Source organism: Anabrus simplex, chromosome 9, assembly GCF_040414725.1.
Source record: "Anabrus simplex isolate iqAnaSimp1 chromosome 9, ASM4041472v1, whole genome shotgun sequence".
NCBI classification, from domain to species: Eukaryota; Metazoa; Arthropoda; class Insecta; order Orthoptera; family Tettigoniidae; genus Anabrus; species Anabrus simplex.
The window spans coordinates 63735638-63756964 of NC_090273.1; the positions used below are offsets into that span (position 1 = coordinate 63735638).

Genomic DNA, 21327 nt, shown 5'->3' on the forward strand with positions numbered 1-21327 from the left:
ATAATTTTCCAGCACTGTTCCCACTTACTTGGGGTCGCCACTACACGTGGATTAAACCCAGTCTGTAATTCGTATCCAGTGCTGGGCTCCTCGATTAAAATCCATGCGTCCCCCCCCCCCCAAAGGGTAGGGCAATCATTCTAAAACTGTAAGGGCTAGAATAAATATAACTGACTTGAAAAGACGAATATGAAGGTCATCCAGCTTTGCTATGCTAAACTTTTCAAATACGTTGATTTTTATTATGAAGATGAATTACCGTGACAGTAATTGATAACACTATATTTACCATGCATAATAATTTTTCTCATACAATACACAATTTGCAAATCTTTTATCGAATTGATCCATTTAGTCTCTTAGTTATTTCTTCACAATAGGGTGCTTGCAGAAGAAAGCTAACTTAGCATCGCAGTTACCCATAAAGAGTTGACCTTTTCGTACGAGACCTCCGCAGTTACCACTAGCTGATGGCTCGTTGGTAGCCCAGTAGATGTAGCCCGTGGAGTTCAGAAATGTACCTGTCGGCAGAAATATCTATTATAGAAACTGGTTTAATTTGTATACACTTGTATTATTCTTACTTCAGTCACTGTGGAACGAGTTTAAGGACAGGGAACTAGATATTACAACACTTTCAGAATTTTAACCTTGGAAGGAGAGTCTAAAGCTGATTGGTCCGCATAACACTGTCCTCCCTGCAATAATAATAATAATAATAATAATAATAATAATAATAATAATAATAATAATAATAATAATAATAATAATAATTGTGCCATTAGTTAGGCCTCTGCCTAATTTTGAAGTGCTGTCATATCTCCCACTGGGGTGCTATCTACTAAGAACTCTTTGAACTATACCATATCGAAGAAGTACTTTGATTAGATGTCTCTAGTGGTGACCATCTGGTGCCACCTCATGTTACGTATTGTTTGGAGGTTTGGTAACCTGATCTGTCATCTGCTGGTTATGTGTTATTTTCGAGTTGTCATCCTTGTTCTAAGGTTTATCAACCGATCAGTCAGAATCTGTCTTATGACATTAGATTCCACCAATGGAAAAACACATTACGTCATTCTTCTAGAACTGTGCCCCCCACCGCACACACACTTACTAACACAAATACGTACCTTGTGGACTGTTCGGAACTGGCTAAAAACAGCCCGGAGCTGGACTCGTACCTTATCAATCAACGATAGGAAGCAGAAAGGTGATAACCCGCAACCCCAAATAAAAGAATGGGATCAAAAACATAAATTTATTAACACAAGTGGGAATTCAAATAAAAATGTAAAGTGAACAAAAATTAAGAGGGGATACAGAAAAGAGGTTACTTACGTATCACAGACGTAATGGCGTTAAAACGCGCAGCTGTGTTTCCCGTAATAAGTGGCGTTTGCTAGATATTAACAAAATTATAAGGAAACGTTGTGAATTGCAATTATAACTAGAACTAGAACATACCTCTTTCTTGGCGAAGTAATTAATTATTTGGAACGAAGCATCTCTTTCACCAAAGCGAAAAGTTGGATACGTACAATGAAAGCAAACATTGTATTGGAGAAAGTCATAAGAACCTGGGAAAACTCTCTGAAAGTAGAAGGCATACAGGGAATTCATCTTGGGTGCAAGGGACAAAACTTGGAAATTAAATGTCTGGCTTTAGCTGATGATCTTGCTCTCTTAGCTCAAAACAGAGAGGATGCCCAAAGGACGCTGGGTCTTCTTCATGACATTGCGAAAAAAACAGGTCTCAAAGTCAAAGACGAAGTACATGGAGTACCAACATCATGGAGAGAAAAGCATGTAAGTGAAGTGCGGAAAGGTTAGAAGAGTAGAAACGTTTAAGTATTTGGGAGAACTGATCCAACCCAATGGACTAGACAAGGAGGCAAACAAGGAAAGAGCTAGAAAATTGGAAGTGGCCTACAGACTGACACAGAACAGGTACAATAAACGGGCAATATCCTACAAAGCCAAAATTAAATACTACAATGTTGTTGTAAAACCAGAGGGGCTGTACGGTTCAGAATGCCTTATCCTAAATATAAAAAGGGGAACTGAAAGAAATCGAGAAGAAGGAAAGGAAAATTCTGAGGAAAATTCTTGGACCTCAGAAAACGACAGATGGGACATGGAGGAAAAGGAGAAATGAGGATCTCTAAAAAATCACGGACACAATGCGAAAACGAAGACTGAAATTTTACGGGACATCTCGTTAGAATGAATGACAACCGCCTGACTAAATGAATATTTAAATATATAATTGGATTGAGGAGGACAACGAAATGGGTGGAGGAGGTTAAGAAGGACACAGAAGAAATTAAAATAACACCAGAGTTGATCCTCAACAGAAAGTAGTTCAGAACTCAAGTAGATGACCACAAATTCCACGAAGAGCAGCGGAAGAACAGGCCCAAATTTGTAATATCTGAGGAGCAGGGAAGAAAAAAGGAGTGAACGAATGAAGAAGTTCTGGGAAGAGAATAGAAGAAGATTGGCCAGAAACCATTAAGTTTCACGCGGCCAAATTCGGAAGCAAGAAGAACAAAGCAAACCTTTACTTTCTTAAATCACACAAACGAGCATTCGGTAACACCAGACACGAGTTCAAATCGTATCTTATTTTAAAAGGCGTGGTTCACAACAATCCGTCCTAAGGACCCGCATCCCCAGACAATAAACAAAAGAACACCGGGAAGATGGGCCCGCAAGAAAAGAAAAAAAGACAATAAATGAAAGACGAGAGATTGCCATAGTTACGAGATCGTTAAATGTATCCAACAATGAAAAAGGTAAAATGGAGAGCAAATCTTTAAAATAAACAATCAAACCGGCGTTTAAACCGAGAACACATGCAAATAAAAAGAAAAACGGGGGTGGTGTTAAATAGACACCTGCAAGATACGGAAAAATAACATATTAAAACAAATAAATCCATGCCAACTCACGGTGCCGCCACCAAATGTGTGCAGGACAAAATGAATATTACTATCAAGACACGTTACGAGAAAACTCGTACTGGATGATAAATAAGATCACTGGACCGCGAGCTTGATTACAACTTACCAGGTCGTAACCCAAGGTTCGCCGCATAATAGCTAGGCCCATCCAGTTACGATCATGACCTTTATCCAGTATCCATGCTAGATGACATATTCATATCGCCTCTCCTAGGGCGAACATGAATTACACAGCATTAGCGTTAACGCAGCATCAACACCAACACAAGCTCAGCAAGCCATAACCACGAAGAAAACATAGCATAGGGTCTCAATTCAGAACAACAAGCAAACACACATCATTCACAGAGAGCTATTTTCCGTTCCCACATATTGAATAATTTGTACGGAAAACAAACGCACACAAGAGAAACAAATAAAACCCACAGCAAATGAAAATTAAAAAGCCTGTAAAACAGGGTCTCAGTACACGAGATCAGCATAACTACGCCAAACCAAAAATCAAAATAAATACCTTACATCCCAAAGAATAGAACCAGCAGATTCTATATAATCAAAAGCATTGACTCTGAGCAGAGAGTCGCTTAGGGTGGACGATCAATCAATCTGATAAACCGTACAACATCTAGTGCAAGAATTTTGTAGCTTAACGTTTCCACCTTCCTCGCATCAAACATTGTTTTCTCTCGCAGAGAGAGAGGAAGGCAAAGAGTGTCACAAGAGAGTAATGCTTCGTCAGATATTGATGGCATGAGACGCCATCTGTCAAAGAGAAGCTAAAGATACGTCATGTTTGGGAATATTACAAATTGATACATTCGAGACATTGCCGCGAGAGCGATATTAGCATGGTGCAACAGAAGGACAAACTTGGTGTAGCACAACTGTCAGCCAGCCTCACTATAAATACTGTGAATTTTGGCCGAATATGGTCAGTCTTCATCGAGACCTTAATAGAGTGCTACGTAACTGAGGCCTCCCTCGGGAGATGCAGAGGCGAGGCTGGTGTACAGAGGTGGCATAAGGTAAAGGCAGAAACTTTAATCTAACAACGTGAAGTTGATCTACGTGTAATAAAGGGAAAATTCCAGTGTTCCCCTTTAGCATGTAACGATTAGGTCGACGTGCATTTACTCGAACTTTAACTCAATGTAGGATTCTCCTTATAATTTAAATTTAATATGATGTTTTCTAGTCAGTCTTCGGACCTACGGTAATCGCCCCAAACGAGGACTTTGTAAAATATAAGGACGCACGAGTGTGTACTCCCGTTTCCCTTCTTCACCACGTTTTCTGGTGACTGTTTTAAATTTTATATCTTTCTACCATCCTTTCGCTCTTTAAATTTTATCCCTTAGTCATCTAACGAGGGAACGGTACGAAGTCGGACGGCGAATTTCGATTTGATTTTTACATATTCGTGAAGGTCTCCTTAAGCTGAAACAGGTAGTGGAAGTCTAATTTTTCGCTGGTCCTTTTTAAGGGGCCATTTGGGAGTCCAAAGTTGGCGGTGCGCGCAATGAATTGTACAGTACATGCCGGCACACGTCAGCGCTCACAGCCAGCGGCTGTCTTGCCTCGCCTTCCCTCTCCACTCCTTCGGTTCTCCTCTGTCCCCCACCACATACGCACATACGGCTGCCTACAGTTGTGTACACGGGATTGCGGGTGAAGGCTGACGTTAGTTGGGACATTTTCTTTACAAAGATGAATTCAGTATAGAATAGATAAACAATAAAAATAGTTTGCAAATCACTACTTAACATACAAATAATACATAATCAAATATCATCCGCATCATCATGACATTCAAAGTGTGCAAGAAATGACTTTTTCTAACACAGTATGGCATTGGTTCATTGTTCATGGCATGATAGTGAAAATCTAACACAAAATGTGAATAACAAAGCACAAGACAACAATGTGCGCACCTTGTAAACGAAAAATTGGTACAATCATTTCCAGCACACGTTTTATCAGTGAAATCATGAAAATTCGTTTGCGAGACAGTATGAAATCGTAGTATAATATCATTAATGGAATCACCACCCGCTTTCCAACCATATTTCACCATTGGTACAACACAATCAGCTTGTAATTGGTTATGCGCTAGTATTTGATTAGTTATAATGAAAAGTCTGTTTTTTGGTTGTAATTTTGCCTGGCCGTGTAAATTCCTTACCCGGCAAATGTTTTCCATTCGACGGACTAAACATTTAGTTGTCGGAAGAGTCCAAGATCACACGGCTGGCAAAGATACGTAGTTTCTTTCGGTATGTATTCAATGTGTACATGTTTGTTCGTCAGGGATTCAAGTTGTGCATTTTTGCCCTGGCCACTGAATGAATCTATGAGAAGATTTCTTCCGTCTTCCTGTAATTGCGGATGGAAAACGTTTTGGAACCAGTCACGTACATGCCCTTTCCCCATTTTACCGGAAGATGAACAATCAATTACGACATATTTAAAGGCATCCATGTAGGCTTTGATACTTTATTGTACTCTAGGTCCAAACTTTCCATTATTTTTTTGGAAAACGATCAAGAACAAATGTCCCATTTCTCCGGCTTTAGAAATGTGATATTGCACTGTGTGGGAGTGCATAAAACTATTTCGGCAAACAACCGTAGCAAGAACGTCTTTTCCACCACGAAAATCATAACTTCTCTGTGTTGCCATTTCGTACACAAATCGGGGCTGGTCCGAATTCCAGATATTGGCCTCCGGTATCTCTTTCTTTTCTTGTAATTCATTAATGAATGTTACAAACTTTTTAGCCACTTCGTGTCGAACTTCTTCGTCTGTTTTAAACGTTTTACTCACTAGTTTGGTTACTTTTCGGAACCGAATTTTCAAACGCCTTTTATGGTTTGTCAAGTGTGAGTCGCTTTGGAGAGAGTGTTTGGGGCAATACAACTCTCTACCCTCACCAATCCAACGCTCAATGTCCGATTTTGTGACATATAAATAACGCATCCTTGCCTTGGTGAACTCTTCTTTCACATAAGCTCGAACCATTGTACATTTCCTAATTTCTCCATTGTGTTCAACGTGGTTGACGATTCCAAAAATTTGTCTCCGAGTCTTCTTATACTTCCGTACAGCGTACATAGGTCCTCGTTCCTTTATTTTTTGATACATGTCCAGCAATGATTCGGAATCATAATCTTCCACTGACTTACAGGATCTTCCTCGGCCATCACAAGACTTGTTATCTTCGTTAAACTCATCTCCGTGTTTGCGTTTTTTCGGTGATGTTGTCCCCTTTTCAACGCCATCTTCGTCTTCTGAATCAATGAAAACGGCTTCTTCCTCCTGAATAAATTCGCATTTTCCCTCCAAAATTTCATCAAACTTTGTCTTTATTTGTATATACAGCACATAATTTGCTGTTCATCAGAAAGCCCTGTAGCTTTCTGAATATTAACACCGAAGGCATTAATAAGAGCTGCACTAATGTTGCAAGCGGCCATAACAAAGTGAATAATCCAATGCGATCTCCTGTATGTGGAATAGCCATCAGTCGTGGAGAACTTAACCGAATAGAATAGGACTCGCCGTCCCATATACACAACTGTAGACAGCCGTATGTGGTGGGGGAGAGAGGAGAACCGAAGGAGTGGAGAGGGAAGGCGAGGCAGGGCAGGCGCTGGCTGTGAGCGCTGACGCGTGCCAGTATTCATTGCGTGCACCGCCAACTTTGGACTCCCAAATGGCCCCTTAAAAAGAACCAGCGAAAAATTAGACTTCCACTATCTGTTTCAGCTTAAAAAGACCTTCACGAATATGTAAAAATCAAATCGAAATTCGCCGTCCGACTTCGTACCCTTCCCTCGTAAGGGTATGGCTTATCCACTGCGTCATCGGGCATTATGCTCTGTTAGGTGTTTCCTTTTGTATTGATCTAGGAGTTCTCGAGTGTTTTCAGCCTTCATATTATTCTCGGCCTTTCTCGTCTACATTTGTCGTTCCTCCCCCCCCCCCCCCCTCTTTTCATGGTCTCGGGCTTCGGCTCGTGTAAAACTTCGTGGATCTTTCGATCCTTTTTTGGATGTGGGTCCCCTGTTATAAAAGAGTAGCGAGTGTAAGTAGCGGCGTTTGGGGGAGGGGGGGGGGGAGTGCGAGGTGGGCAGTCGCCACACCCCCACACACACACTTTGTGGAAAATATAACATTTTATTGCATTTTGGCTGGTTGAAACTAAGAATTACAGGAATTATTTTTTTAAAAAAAAGCAATTTGAACAAGCCCTGTTGTATTATCGGCTAATTCTTTCCTTAATTTTCTTTAATTACTAACAACATTATTAGCTGAAATATCTACACACAAAATATCGTTCGTCCCGGCTAACGGATTTGTATAGCGTCACAGCAAGTAGTGCACACTTTGCATGTTCTGTGAGGAAGGGTAGCAGGTGTATGTGTGTGTGTATATATATATTCCAAGGTATGATTCACCCGCTTGCCGTGCGCATTCGTCAGTCTGGCAGTCTTTTTAGTGTCTGTTACTTTCTTAGGGTTTAGTCGAATGCTAAATGGTTTTAATTGTAGAAACACGTCATTCTTCTTTTTAATTGTAATAAATGTGTAATATTTTTCCTTTTGTGAAAGTTGTATTATGTAGTTTTGAATCAAAATCTCAAAAAACTATTATTACCGCACTTAAGTCGGTAAAATGTCAACCTTTACCTCTCTTTTAAAATTCCTTCAGAGAGCATCACAAACCTACTATTTTGTAGCTTTTTTAAATGTATATAACATTCCCCGCCGGTCCGCTATATCTCACAAATCCGATACTGTTTGTTGTCTGTATTTTTTTTCCCCTGCACTTTTTATTCCCAATCGCCGCTACTGAGTGTAATAGCTGCTTTAGCTTTTAAAGCAGTAAGTACATTCTGCTTCAAGTATTACAGGTATTTGATACTAAGCATTAATGTTATTTCCTGGACCATAAAGGGTGTATGTAAGGTGTAAATTGAAAATTGTGATTCATGGCTCGAGACCCTTCCAAGGTAATCTTATTCTGGAAGCTTCGGCTCCCTATTGAACTGTGTACATTTCTATTTTTCTCTCTGCTATGGGACTTAGATTGTAAACTTTGTAAATTCATTACACCTGCTGGTCTGAGTTTCATTGACTGACTTGTACGAAATGGGAATCCTACTCCCATGATTGTAAATTAACTAATCTTATGAACTTCTCTGTATTTATTGTCAAGGTTTCCCTCTTGTCAAATCTTTGTTATTGTTGGTTGGAAAAGATAAGAAAATAAAATAAAATAAAATAAATAAATAAATAAATAAATAAATAAATAAATAAATAAATAAATAAATAAAATGTTTTAGTAGGTATTATTATCAAAACTTAAACTTTGGTTCATACTTTGTCCAGCCGTTCACTCCTTATGCTTCTTTACCTCTCTGCTCCGCGGAAATCTCTTTAGTAGTAATAATAATAATAATAATAATAATAATAATAATAATAATAATAATAATAATAATAAAAATACATATTAAAGGAATTACACAAAACAAAATAATGGTAGTCCAGGTATCCTGTAGTGTCAGCCTAATTTGTAAGCTTATTGCATTATAATCTGGATATTGCTGTATCCTTTGATTCCGGTTTGACACTGTTTATTTCCTATTAAAAGAAGTCATCCCTACCAAGCCTCCTGTTTTACACTTTATATATCATATCGACGATATCTTAAAATAAATTTCCCTCGAACGGTACACATGCGATTTCTGTATTTCCCTCTCTAGTTATTCTTATGCGACTTGAATGTAATCCACTATGACTATGCGATCGAGATTAAACTTCTTCACGTCCCTCAGTTAAGTTTCGATCGGGTCGGGTGTGCGAACGAGACTCGCTAGCGTCGAGCCTGGCGGTACAAGATCGCTGTATTCGCCGACCGGACGGCTAATGCGGGAGTAAAGGGATTTTTGTTCATCTGTAAGTTATGAAATTAGAATCTAATTTACTACTTACCGTAAACTGTACTGTAGATGTTTGGATTGAGTTTGTTGTGGAAGCCGAGATGAACTTTGTTGTCAGAGTCAGCGTCAAGGATCTCTGGGTACCTTCCAAGAATTTCCTGCAAAGTGCTCATTTCTGTCGAAGATTGTATGACAGCCAGATCTGCTCCTTCGTCTCGACAAGTCTTCCAGGCATCGCCCCAAGTTTTCCCAATTTTGTGTAGTTTGTAGTAGCCCATATTGGAGATCCGTTCATAGTCGTACCTGTTAAGATCAAATAAATATGAGTAATAATTAGAAGACAACACAGGGAATTATAAATATTACACTGAATTGGCATTTTCCTTGAGGATGTTTTGAAATTGAACTACTTCAAATTTTTACGCATACAGTTTCAGCGTTTTTTTAAGCGTTCATTTGGCTCATAGAGTTCTAACTACCTTACAAAGACCAGTAGCGCACAACCTGTAACGGATTATTCACTTTCCATTTATGACCCTCTCACGCAGAACTTACTGATTTTAAATGGCACGTCACTGAAAAGACTATTATGGCACTGAGACATCGTCAGGTATGGACTGAAGGAACTAGTGTGATTTGACAACAATAACAAAAGAAGGGACAAGGCAAAAAAAACTTTCTAAACCTAAATGCTGCGCTATCACGTATTTCTAACACCCACGTGACGTATTAAGCAGCCATAAGTCCTATCCAGTGTTTGTGTTACGAAGTGTTCTTGGAGAATTTGTTGAAGACAAATTATTCATACACCTCCAGCGCTGAAAACATTGCATTTTACGGCGTGTATCAACATTCATGGGGTGGTAGAAGGGACCGAAACAAACGGATTTTTATGAGTAAATAACCATGGCTCTGAAACGAAGTAATGACTAACAAAATCAGAAACTGTACTGTAAGGGTATAAACTAATTACGACTCTCGTCGAAACCATCAGTATGACATATTCTGTTAAACAAGTCATGATGTCAGAATGTAATGTCTATGCTGTGACAACATACAGTACGTTTTCGTTCGTTCATAGCAGAGCGAGAGGGTGATTGGGATTCCACTTGAACCCGAAGAGCTCGCCGCTCAGGGGCATGCAGCTGCGTACTCTTTACGACACATGCCTGGGGTCTTTGAACATGTACGACAGGAAATGATATGTCAATGCAAAATGAGTGTTGAAGTGGGTGGACGGTCTTCTGACCGATTTAAATTGACATGCAACAGTTTTATTCTCAGCCAGCTCAAAATGCACTTCAACTATTGATTTCCGACCTACAGTTATTTAATAAAAATATGTGTTATAGTCTCTTCTGTCCGACTCGTTGGATGAATGGGCAGCGTACTGGACTCCGGTTCAGAGGGTCCCGGGTTCGATTCGCGGCCGGGTCGAGGATATTAACCGCTTCTGATTAATTCTTCTGGCTCGGGAACTGGGTGTATATGTCCGTCCCAACACTCTCCTCGTCATAATTAGACAACATACCACACTACCAACCACCACAGAAACACGCAATAGTGTTTACATCCCTCCATAGAGGGTTGGCGTCAGGAAGGGCATCCGGCCGTAAAACAGAGCCAAAATCCACATGTTATAGGCAGTTTGCACCCACGACCCCACATGTGTGGGAAAAAGCGACAGGAAAAGAAGAATAAGGAGCAGAAGAAGAAGAAGAGGAAAAAGAATAAGAAGAAGTGTTATTGTCTCTTCTATCATTCCTGAAACTTTGAGTATTGAATTTTGATATAACCTATATGAGAAGTCTCAGGCTTTTCGAGAGACACGTTTCGAACGTCTGTTTTTTTTTTTTTTTTTTTTTTTTTTTTCAAACTGAAAACAATATCTTTTAACATATTCCATTCGGTTTACTCTTGAACTAATTATTCACATAAAAATATTGATCCGAACATCGACAGAACCCGTGTGGTTTGGATGATTTCATACACTTCCTTCTGTAAGACTGCATGTATAGAATTTTTCCTTTTTCTTCAGGCCCTTCACGCAGTGGTTACAACAATATATTTTAAATTTTTTCCATATCCCTGAAGTATTCAAATCGCCTGTTAAAGACTCCCTTTAATAGAATTTTTTTGCGCAAACATCGCATGGGCTAAATTGTTATATCGAAAAAGTGTTCATCAATTTGTAATTATGAACTAATGTACGCAATGTTTATTGTTCTGGCGTGTATTTTTTTAAATAATTAATATTTTAAATATTTTATTTTCAGTTTCGCTATTGCTTTTGTAATTATGATAAATATATCGCACCGAGCGAGTTGGCCGCATATTTGGGTCGCGCAGGTGTGAGCTTGTACTCGAGAGATGGTGGGTTCGAATCCCACCGTCGGCAGACCTGAAGGTGATTTTCCATGGTTTCCCATTTTCCTACCAGGCTGTGATTTAATTAAGGCCACGGCTGCTACATTTCCAATCCTAGCCCTTTCCCATCCTTGGGTCGCCGAAAACACTCGATGTGTTAGTGTGTCGTTAAACCACTGGGAAATATATATCGCAGGCCGCAAATTAGTACCTGGGGGGTCAACATGCGTCCCGCGGCCCGCGAGTGTTAGATCGCTGCTCTAATGTGAGAGGAGGAAACGCATTTAAGTCATACAGTGCCTGAGTGATGAAAAAAGGCTTGTAATGAAACACTTACCATAGTTCTTTTTCGCAGATAAAGTGTAGTTGATTGTCGCATGGGTGCACGTAAAATCCCGCCTCTACGGAGTACAGGCCCATTACTCCACAGGAAAGCCGCTTGTTGTCGGTGACATTCGTCGCGCATACATTCTGACCCACACAATTTGTATGGGCCCAGTTGAAGAAGCCTGTTCTTTGAACTGGTTCACCTGCAATGATCATGTATAATATTAATGCATTCCGGATTACCTTCAACTGCAAGTCTATTTTTGCCTTTCTTTTTAAGTGGTTATCAGTCTGATTGTATGAGATAAATACATTTTTTAGTTAACTTTAAGTCTTTCCAGTCGGGTGAAACGAGTAATATACGACGTGCAACACTATAATATACAGAATGGCATTTATCGAACTCCTTAGATCTATCAGATCACTTTTAACCATGCTTACCTACGTGCAATATTGCTTACGTTGCGTAAACATTTCAGTGATTGTGAATTTTGGGTGCCGGGGAGACGCGTGACAAATTGTGTGAATGTGGAAATCCATTATTACGCTTCAGTAAATTGGAGACAATTTTCTGTACCTATCTCAAAAACCACCACTGGCTTCACGTCCGTTATCTCCAATGCACGAGCCTGGTTGATTTCGGGTCACTGGCCTCGGTTGCGGCTTGCTATACCGCTTTTCGCGAGAGTTTAATCCTGATGTAAACAAATAGGCCTAGCAACTTGCCTTTGCACGTGGACATAGACGTAGTTGATGGGAGAAGCAACCGTCGCACTCACTCCACTGTATCCGAGCTCGAAGAAAAATAGTACGTCGCATTAATTTTATTTTATTTTATTTTAATTGATTACATTTAGAGAGTTTGGAAGAGTACGTAATCAAATTAAAATATGGTTGTCATATATACCGGTGTATATATAAGATTCTTTTTATAAAATAGTGATTAAATAACGAGATACGAAGGCATAATGCGTGGTGTAATACAGGAAGTCTTCTCGTAGTGAGGGAAAGTCCCAAGCTGTACAGGGGGGAGATACGGTGTTTCATCTTGCAGCAGCAGTCATTGTCAATATTCATAGTGAGAGAAATGGAGCAAGAGGTAGGACCATCGCGTGTAGTGAAGCACAAAAAGAAAAACCGCTCAGAAGTGACTATAGGCAGTGCATTGTGAATGTGTTCAATGAAATAAGTGAACAGAATCCAGGTTTAGTCGTTTATTCAGGAGTTCAGATCTTCGCACTGTTGTCGTATGTGATGCGCAGCCCTGTACGTTCGAACACGAGACGCTGACGGGTTGAAGGCCGGTACTACACGCTCAGCGAATCACAACTCCTTATTTGACGAAGGCGTGGACATACCATGTTTACATCAGGATTAAACTCTCGTGAAAGGACATCTATATATATAAAATAAGAGTTTTGTCTGTACATTGCTCAGAATTTGAAAAGAATGGCATTTCTATATCGGTCATGTCCACAGTAACAAGGAAATGCACTTTTTACTTTTCCGTAATTTCTGTCTGTCTGTATGTATATATGTATGTACACGCATCAGTAGAAAACGGCTAAAGAGAATTTAATGTAAATCGGTATGCAAAGTCGGGGAATAAGTCGCTAGCATCTAGGCGATAAATAATTTTATTTACGCTGATAGAAATGGTAGTTTAGGGGAAGGCCTAAAATTTAATTTTCAAATATTTGTTATTAGTGGTCCTATCTTAATGAAAAATGGTATTCAAAGCCGAGGAATAAGTCGCTACAATCTAAGCTATAAATAATTTTATTCACGTTGAGTGAAATGGTAGTTTAGGGGAAGGCCAAAATGTAATTCTTAATAATATTTACGTTATGAGTGGTCCTGTCTCAATGAAAATTGCCATACATAGTCGGAGAATGAGCCATTATAATCTAGGCTATGAATCATTCTATTCACACTGAGTGAAATGGTAGTTTAGGGGAAGGTCTAATATTTAATTCTCAAATATTTAAATTATTAATGGTCGTATCATTAAATACTACATAACCAAAGTTATATAGAATTAAATTTCCGACTATTTATGTCTTATACATTTTTACCGTACCGACTGTGATAACATATATATTCATGAAATTGTAATTCTGTTGCTAAGTCCATATCAACGCCGAGCCACGAGAAAATGGGTTAACAGAATATAATGAAAATCGTTATATAGAGTCGGGGAATGAGAAACAACAGTCTAAGCTATAAACAAATTTATTCACCCTGGATGAAGTTGTAGTTTAGGGGAAGGCGCCTAAAATGTAATTTTTAAATACCTATGTTGTTGGTGCATTCGAAAAGTATTACATAACAAATCTTATAGGGAATATAATTTCCGATCATATATGTTTTAATCAGTTTTACAGTATCGGCTATGGTAAGAGTGGTATTTCAGAGTCGGAAGAAAACTAAATGTTAAGACCTACAATATCAAAAGCGCACAGCATTGATCAACAATAACATTACATTGACCATTGTTTGATGTGATGTTCTTTGTCTCTCATGCTGCCTCTCAACTCCGATAGATGCGATTACTGCTGCGTACCGAGTATAACAGCCTGACTGAATATTAGCGGGAAATAGCTGGGGAGTTAGAAAACTTTCTTCTTTAGCATGCCATTTCTCTGGTTCATACATTTTCTGATACAGCTGGTACGTAACACACTGGATCATCATAGTATTTCAGTTATTCGATCCCTACTCTGACGTGCTGTTTTGAATGAGCACTGTGCTAAGGCAGAGGCTCACGTAGTAGTAGTAGTAGTAGTAGTAGTAGTAGTATGGCCTGGTATAGAATAACAATTTAGGCCTATTCCAAATCATAGCACCACAATTCACTAAATAACTCAAAATTCGACCCTGAAAAGAATCGTTTCTTAATTAAAGCTTCTTCCTCTTTACGTTTATTAAATTCTACATTAATTTTATTCCAAATTAACAGCGAAGAGTGGGTTTCTCCTCTGGCTTGGAGGAAAAAATTGCCTCCAAGTCGGATAGATTTTTCCGCTGCCAGTGTAGTGAATTAAGATTTTCCGATTCATCGGCTACTCCTAGGAAACAGATTAGTAGAAGGGCATAGTTTATGCCGTGGGAGTCTCCACTATTCGACCCCTCCCTGCCGAAAAAAGACGAAGGGTGATGACGGATCACGGCTACCTGCGGCTTTGATCATTCCAGCTCTGGAACTTTGGACTGTTAGATCGGCAGCGTAGTTCTGTTCATTAAAAGTGAGAAAATGTGCGGTTTTTCATTTGATCGAGTATTTTATATGATATCATTGCTTTTAATTGCTACTTTCCTACCAACATTTTTGTAATGACCTATGTTGACTTCAGTTAGGAAAACCACAAGGTCAGTCTCTCTGAGAATTCATCGTCAAGTCAGTCGTCATTTACTTACCGCTTTGTGACGTTATTTACAGTCATGTTACAGCTTCCAGATTACTGTACCGCCACTCCAGCAAATCAAAGATTTAGTGCACCAGGAAAATTAAAAAAATTAAACCGTTTGTAACACAATGTTTACCCTTGAACAGCTATCATCTTCACTTGAGGTTTCTAATGACACCGACCTTTCTCCACGCTTTTCGGCGCAAGTCTCTCCAACTTCACTAGTTTGTATGGCATTTTAATAATTTCCCTTACCGTAGATCGTAGTGAAGTTGTTTCTCAAATAAAGATCATGGAAACCGAGGAAAAAGTAACGTTCAGTTCGTGGAGAATCCGTGAAGATTTTCAATAGCAGTTCAGCTTCTTCTTGTGAATTCGCGATGGCGAGATGACCACCTTCCTGAAGGCATACTCTGTAAGCATCTGACCAGTTGAGAAGTTCTTGATGGTACTTGTAGAAACCAATTCTAGGGTACAAGGTGTAGCCACTTCGAGTATCAAAAATACTTAGTCCGTTAACGGACAAGGTCACCACTGCCAGCGCTGCTAGTATTCGGTACATGACGACCTGTAACACAATAAAGAAAAGCAAGTATGGTAGAAATACGTTAATAAGAATTCTCGGTTGAATACCACTCATCCCGGAAAAAAGCCAGATAAGTCATTTTTTCGGTGTTTAACATTTTTGCAGTAACCTACCAAGGTCAACGCTCTTTATCTTTTAACACTAACAAGATAAATCATTTCGTCGTAATACTGAAGAAATAGCTACATTTTATTTCCAGATTATTCAAGAATACAAAACAGTCCCCGGTAAAAACCAAAGAAGTTTAGTTTTATTGTTAATATTCTGAATATTGTTAATAAAAAGAGTGGCTTCAACTTGATAAGTCAGTTTGTCTTGTGTGTTGTATATTTTCTGTTGGTATTGTGGACGTGGGCATTATTGTCTAGTAAATGAATTTCTGATAGTGAATGTGTACACCTATCTTTGTTTAAGAGAGAGGTTAAATCTTCATCATCATCATCATCATCATAATCATCTGTTTACCCTCCAGGGTCGGCTTTTCCCTCGGACACAGCGAGGGATCCCACCTCTACCGCTTCAAGGTCAGTGTTCTGGAGCTTCAGACTCTTGGTCGGGGATACAACTGGGAAGAATGACCAGTACCTCGCCCAGGCGGTCTCACCTGCTATGCTGAACAGGGGCCTTGTGGAGGGATCGGAAGATTGGAAGGGATAGGCAAGGAAGAGGGAAGGAAGCGGCGTGGCCTTAAGTTAGGTACCATCCCGGCATTCGCCTGGAGGAGAAGTGGGAAACCACGGAAAACCACTTCCAGGATGGCTGAGGTGGGAATCGAACCCACCTCTACTCAGTTGAGCTCCCGAGGCTGAGTGGACCCTGTTCCAGCCCTCATACCACTTTTCAAAAATTTCGTGGCAGAGCCGGGAATCGAACCCGGGCCTCCGGGGGTGGCAGCTAATCACGCTAACCACTACACCACAGAGGCGGACAGGTTAAATCTTACTAGATATTAATACACAAAGGTTACTTACACCACTTCGGTTGTGATTGGTCTACATCATTAAAAACTACCCACTTCATGTCCCTATCGACATGACAATCTAAGAATCAAAGAGTTATTAGGTGGTAAAATAATTCTTTGATTCTTAGATGGTCGATATCAGAAAATAATCCCTGCTCAATGTAGGACAATTCACTTTCATTCAGGATCAAAAACAGGTACTTCATTAATATTTTGAATTAAACAAATTCAGACCAAAAATCATTATTTAAAAAGCTGTTTCATATATCGCAGAATAGTTTGACAACATTTGGTGAATCGGCAATTTCATATTGTTTAAAAACAAAACGAAGCAAAAAATGTTTTCCATGAGAACTTTAACTTTTGTGACTTATCTTGTTATTCCCTGGGATGAGTGATATAAAGGTGAAGTCGCTTGTGCAAAAATGTATCACAATATTCCGGGGAGAACAGGCACCTCTCCCCACCACATGCACAGTCAGTTCTCCTTCCTTACGCCAACATAATGTGGAGGAATGCATTCACTGTTGAATGTTTCTGTGACTGTTGTTAGGGTAGTGTGTTATGTAAATGAAGAGAGATGTATGAAGACTAAACACAAATACCCAATCCTCGAGCCAGAGGTATTAACCACGAGCAATTAAGATCCTCGACCTGGCCGGGAATCGAACTCGTGCCCCTCTGAACCGAAGACCAGTACGCTGACCATTTAGCCAAGGAGACAGACAAAATAATGTAAATCGTTATTATGTACTTTCATCTACAGCTTGGATGATACAGCATAATCATAGTGATTCTTTTTTACAATTGGCTTTAAGTTGCACTGACACAGACAGCTCTTATGGAGACGATGGGACAGGAAAGGGTTATAAGTGGGAAGGAAGCGGCCGTGGCCTTAATTATGGTACAGCCCCAGAATTTTCCTTGTGTGAAAATGGGAAGCCACAGTAAACACTCTTTAGGGCTGCCAACAGTGGGGTTTGAACCGACTATCTCCTGAATACAAGCTCACAGCTGTACGCCCTTAATCGCTCGCCAGCTCGCTCGGTATATAGTGATTCTCTTCTGACAACAATGAAAATGAAAATCCACTGCTTGTTTCCAATTTAAACCGGGTCAGTAATGGAATGAATGAAGCCCCAATCTAGCGGCAAGGATAGGAAACCGTTCGCACTCATCTGGGGCAATGTTTAATGACTGACGGGTGAAATGAAATGATATTGGAGAGTGTTTCTGGAATGATTTCTGACAGGGGAAACCGGAGTACCCGGAGATAAACCTGTCCCGCTTCCGCTTTATCCAGCACAAATCTCTCATGGAATGAGCAGGATTTGAAGCTTTGCGCTGCCGCCTGAGCCACGGAGGCTTACAACAATATCGATATTGGGATGCAGGCGTAATGATTGGGAAACTTTTAAAATAAGACTACACGTCTGACAATGAACTTCTTTGTTTGGATTTGGCAAGTTTAATGAGTGAAAAATTTGCTCGCACACGAATGTTGATCCAAACATCTGAGCAGGTAACTCTCTCTCTCTCTCTCTCTCTCTCTCTCTCTCTCTCAGGAATATCGTGGGCTTTTGACTGACGTTACACCTGCATTTTCTTCACGAAAGTTACAGCTCAGGGAATTGGCCTGCCCTGATCTAGACTTTCACTCAAAAATTTACAAGGGACGTTGCTGAGCGTAGTAATAGACAGAAGAAAAGAAACTCATTGCCTCTCTGAAACCTTTTCAGTGAATCTACGCCTTAATAAAGTTGTTTGCTTTAGGACGTCGTATACTGAGAGCGAAAGTGGATCAAAATAACCCCTACAAAATTCTACATGTAATATTTGTACATCACGAAGGAAACCATTAGCAGACGAATCCAGAATGAGTTCGCTAAATACATTTTCCTACTTGATCCCTACTATATATTTTTAGTAAAAGCTTTTAAAATTATATGGACTTTGTAAGGTTGGTTTAAAAGTAAGAGGAAACGTCATATTGAGTCATTTTTTTTTATCGTATCCATTGCGCAATGATACGTGATAACGTATTTTGTTTAGAGAGTCCACTATGACGACTTCAGCGGACTGTTATCAGTCTTAAAAGGAGCTGTTTTGGAGAGCATGCAGTAACAGCGGAAGTGTCTCACCCTTCATGTTGTACCTACCTGTAAACTTTCGTCACGTGACCGATGTGTTACGAGAAGACCACGCCCAAACAGCTGCCTGTTTCCACAGAAAGGCCCCGAAATCAAACCCAGAATCCTAGGGGGCAGGACAGTAAGGCGGACATCCTTGCTTCACTGGCGAACTGTGTGGACCTTGACTTCAATTCATTGCTGACTTACTGTACAATCCAACCTGTTGTGACTAGTACTGCTTATCTATTGCTTTATGCGTAAATCGGAGGTGTATTTCGGGGCTTTGCAGTGGAAACAGGAAGGGAATAATTTACATGTTGTTTTCTCGTAACACATCGGTTATATTACCAAAGTTTTGGCATGAAACGCTTTCTTTGTATGCGGTATCTTATTTCAGTTTGAGATTAGTTTAAAAATTAATGCTGCTCACTATTGTATGTGTTCAAGAGTAGATGCTGTATAGTATAGGCGAAAAAATGCATCCTTGCCTGACTCCTAGTTCTGTCCTGAAGTTGTTGTACTTCCCCTTAAAACAATCACCATCAATCATAGTATCCCGTACGACAGTCTACTCCTTCTCCGACCATTACCTCCTGGTGATGGAACTTCGTCACGTATCAGCAAAAACCTATCTCACTTCCAAATGCTTTCTCAGATACAGAAATGGCCCAATAATGATAATGAAGTATACTTCCTTGTTATACTTGAAGACACACTCACCTTCTCTTGAGTAGATCTTGACCAGAATAAGGGCCACGAAGTATTTATCTCATCTTATAAGACTCCATTATCAGTTTACATAAGTAGGTTAGATTGCATCCAAAGGAGATAGCAATTACTTAGAATCACAAGCTTCAATCAGGGTAATGACACTTGGCAGATAACGTGAAGTATTCTTATGATTAACGTTAAATTGACTCCAGTACTGCTTATGAGTAATGCAGTATGATTCATAAGCACTTACCACTTTTTCTACAGACATCACACAAATTAGGGTCCTGTTTACAATATATCAACAAGATTGATTTTGTCTACACACTTTCATTTTTATCTCGGATTAGGCATAGAAAAACCGAAAAATGGATTCAGTTGAATTTTTGTCTCCCTCATTTTTGATAACAATAATAAATAGCTGTTTTTAGATACAAAGTAAACAACTGGGAAGTTGCCTCAGAGCAACCACAACAAAAACAGTACAGACCAAAGTGGTCGGCAGAACGTAAACAAGCCTTATTGGAAAGAATGAAAGCCTATTGGAAAAACAAGAACAACTCACACAAGAAATGATTGAGTTATTTGATTAACGTCTTCCAATATTAGGAGAATTCGCTAATAATAATAATAATAATAATAATAATAATAATAATAATAATAATAATAATAATAATAATAATAATAATAATAATAATAATAATAGTTCCGGGGATACTGTGGTGGACAGAGCTGAAACAACGTTATTATAGTAGGCAACTGGCCAATGCAAAAGTCTACAAAAAGTATTCAAAACCATTTGCAAAATTTCTGAACCTCAAACATTGAGAAAGAGTCGAGAACAATAGCCATCACCAAATATGTATGTTAAATGTAATCAATGTTTTTCACACAAATGTGTAAGATTAGCTGAGTGCAGGTAGTACTAAGCATATAGTAGAGCATGCAGAGAGTATAATAAATAAAGTAATAATCATGTGATCTCAGTTACCGCATGCAGACATTTTGGTTTGACATCATCTAGGTTACCTGCGCGTCAATTTCGACGTTCCGTTTTAAAAATTTTTTTTTGCTGGTGGCTTTACGTCGCACCGACACAGATAGGTCTTATGGCGACGATGGGATAGGAAAGGCCTAGGAGTTGGAAGGAAGCGGCCGTGGCCTTAATTAAGGTACATCCCCAGCCTTTGCCTGGTGTGAAAATGGGAAACCACGGAAAACCATCTTCAGGGCTGCCGCACGGCCAACTCGCCTGGTCCGTTCCGTTTTATTCTACCAGTTGGTGGAATAAACTGGGTCTCTCTTAGGCGATCTGTGCGTGAGTTTGTAATTAAAAGTGTCACCAGAGATGTTCTACTAATCCTATCAAGACATTAGGCAAATTCAAAACTTTATTTCGTACAAATTGATGTGCTTCAGGAAATTAGTAAGATAGGATTGCATCCCAAATTAAGTGTTCAGGGTGACTGTTCAAATTGTTCTAGAGATAATTGTATTTGAATGACCTTTCTGTTGTCATGAGCTTTTGAATATAATGCCTCGTTGAAGAAAATGTATTTGATGCATGACCTTGCCAAGAATGTGGAAATGATCGACCGAATTTTTCAGTATGCTCACTGCGTTAAAGTTCAGATTCGTCTTTGTCTCCTAATAATTGTTCTTTTTTTTTCCTAGAAAAAGCATTTGAACGAGTCCCACATGACCTCACCTGGCGAGCTCTTCGTAGTTATGAAGTCCCGGAAACCTATGTAAGCTGGGTACAACTTGTGTATCACAATACAACTAGTGTGGTCCGGAGTCCAGCTGGGATCTCTCCACCTTTTGGCATCACCGTCGGTGTACATCAGGGATCAGCTCTATCACCATTATTAGTTATCCTCCGCTTGGATACAGCAACGGCTGACGTACAGACATCGCATCCCTGCACTC

The 21327-nt window shown here is 39.6% G+C and overlaps 1 protein-coding gene across 1 annotated transcript; it reads right to left on the reverse strand.

The window, feature by feature from the left end:
* Nucleotides 1-214: 214 nt before the first annotated feature.
* On the reverse strand, nucleotides 215-19444 carry LOC136881007 (lymphocyte antigen 75). Its single transcript, XM_067153584.2, has 5 exons — nucleotides 19408-19444; nucleotides 15264-15576; nucleotides 11612-11804; nucleotides 8960-9210; nucleotides 215-521 (listed from the first exon to the last, which is right to left on the reverse strand). The coding sequence occupies exons 2-5, from the start codon at nucleotides 15568-15570 to the stop codon at nucleotides 364-366; spliced, it is 909 nt and encodes a 302-aa protein (XP_067009685.1). The 5' UTR covers nucleotides 15571-15576; nucleotides 19408-19444; the 3' UTR covers nucleotides 215-363.
* Nucleotides 19445-21327: the final 1883 nt, after the last annotated feature.

Bases quoted from the DNA above. Each gene is read 5' to 3' on its own strand.
- LOC136881007 (XM_067153584.2), bottom strand. From the start codon at position 15,570: ATGTACCGAATACTAGCAGCGCTGGCAGTGGTGACCTTGTCCGTTAAC. The intron at 11,805-15,263 runs GTAAGGGAAATT...TGATCATTGCAG, and splicing joins CAACTTCACTACGATCTACG to GTGAACCAGTTCAAAGAACA. The intron at 522-8,959 runs GTAAGTAGTAAA...TTCTGCCGACAG, and splicing joins CATCTACAGTACAGTTTACG to GTACATTTCTGAACTCCACG.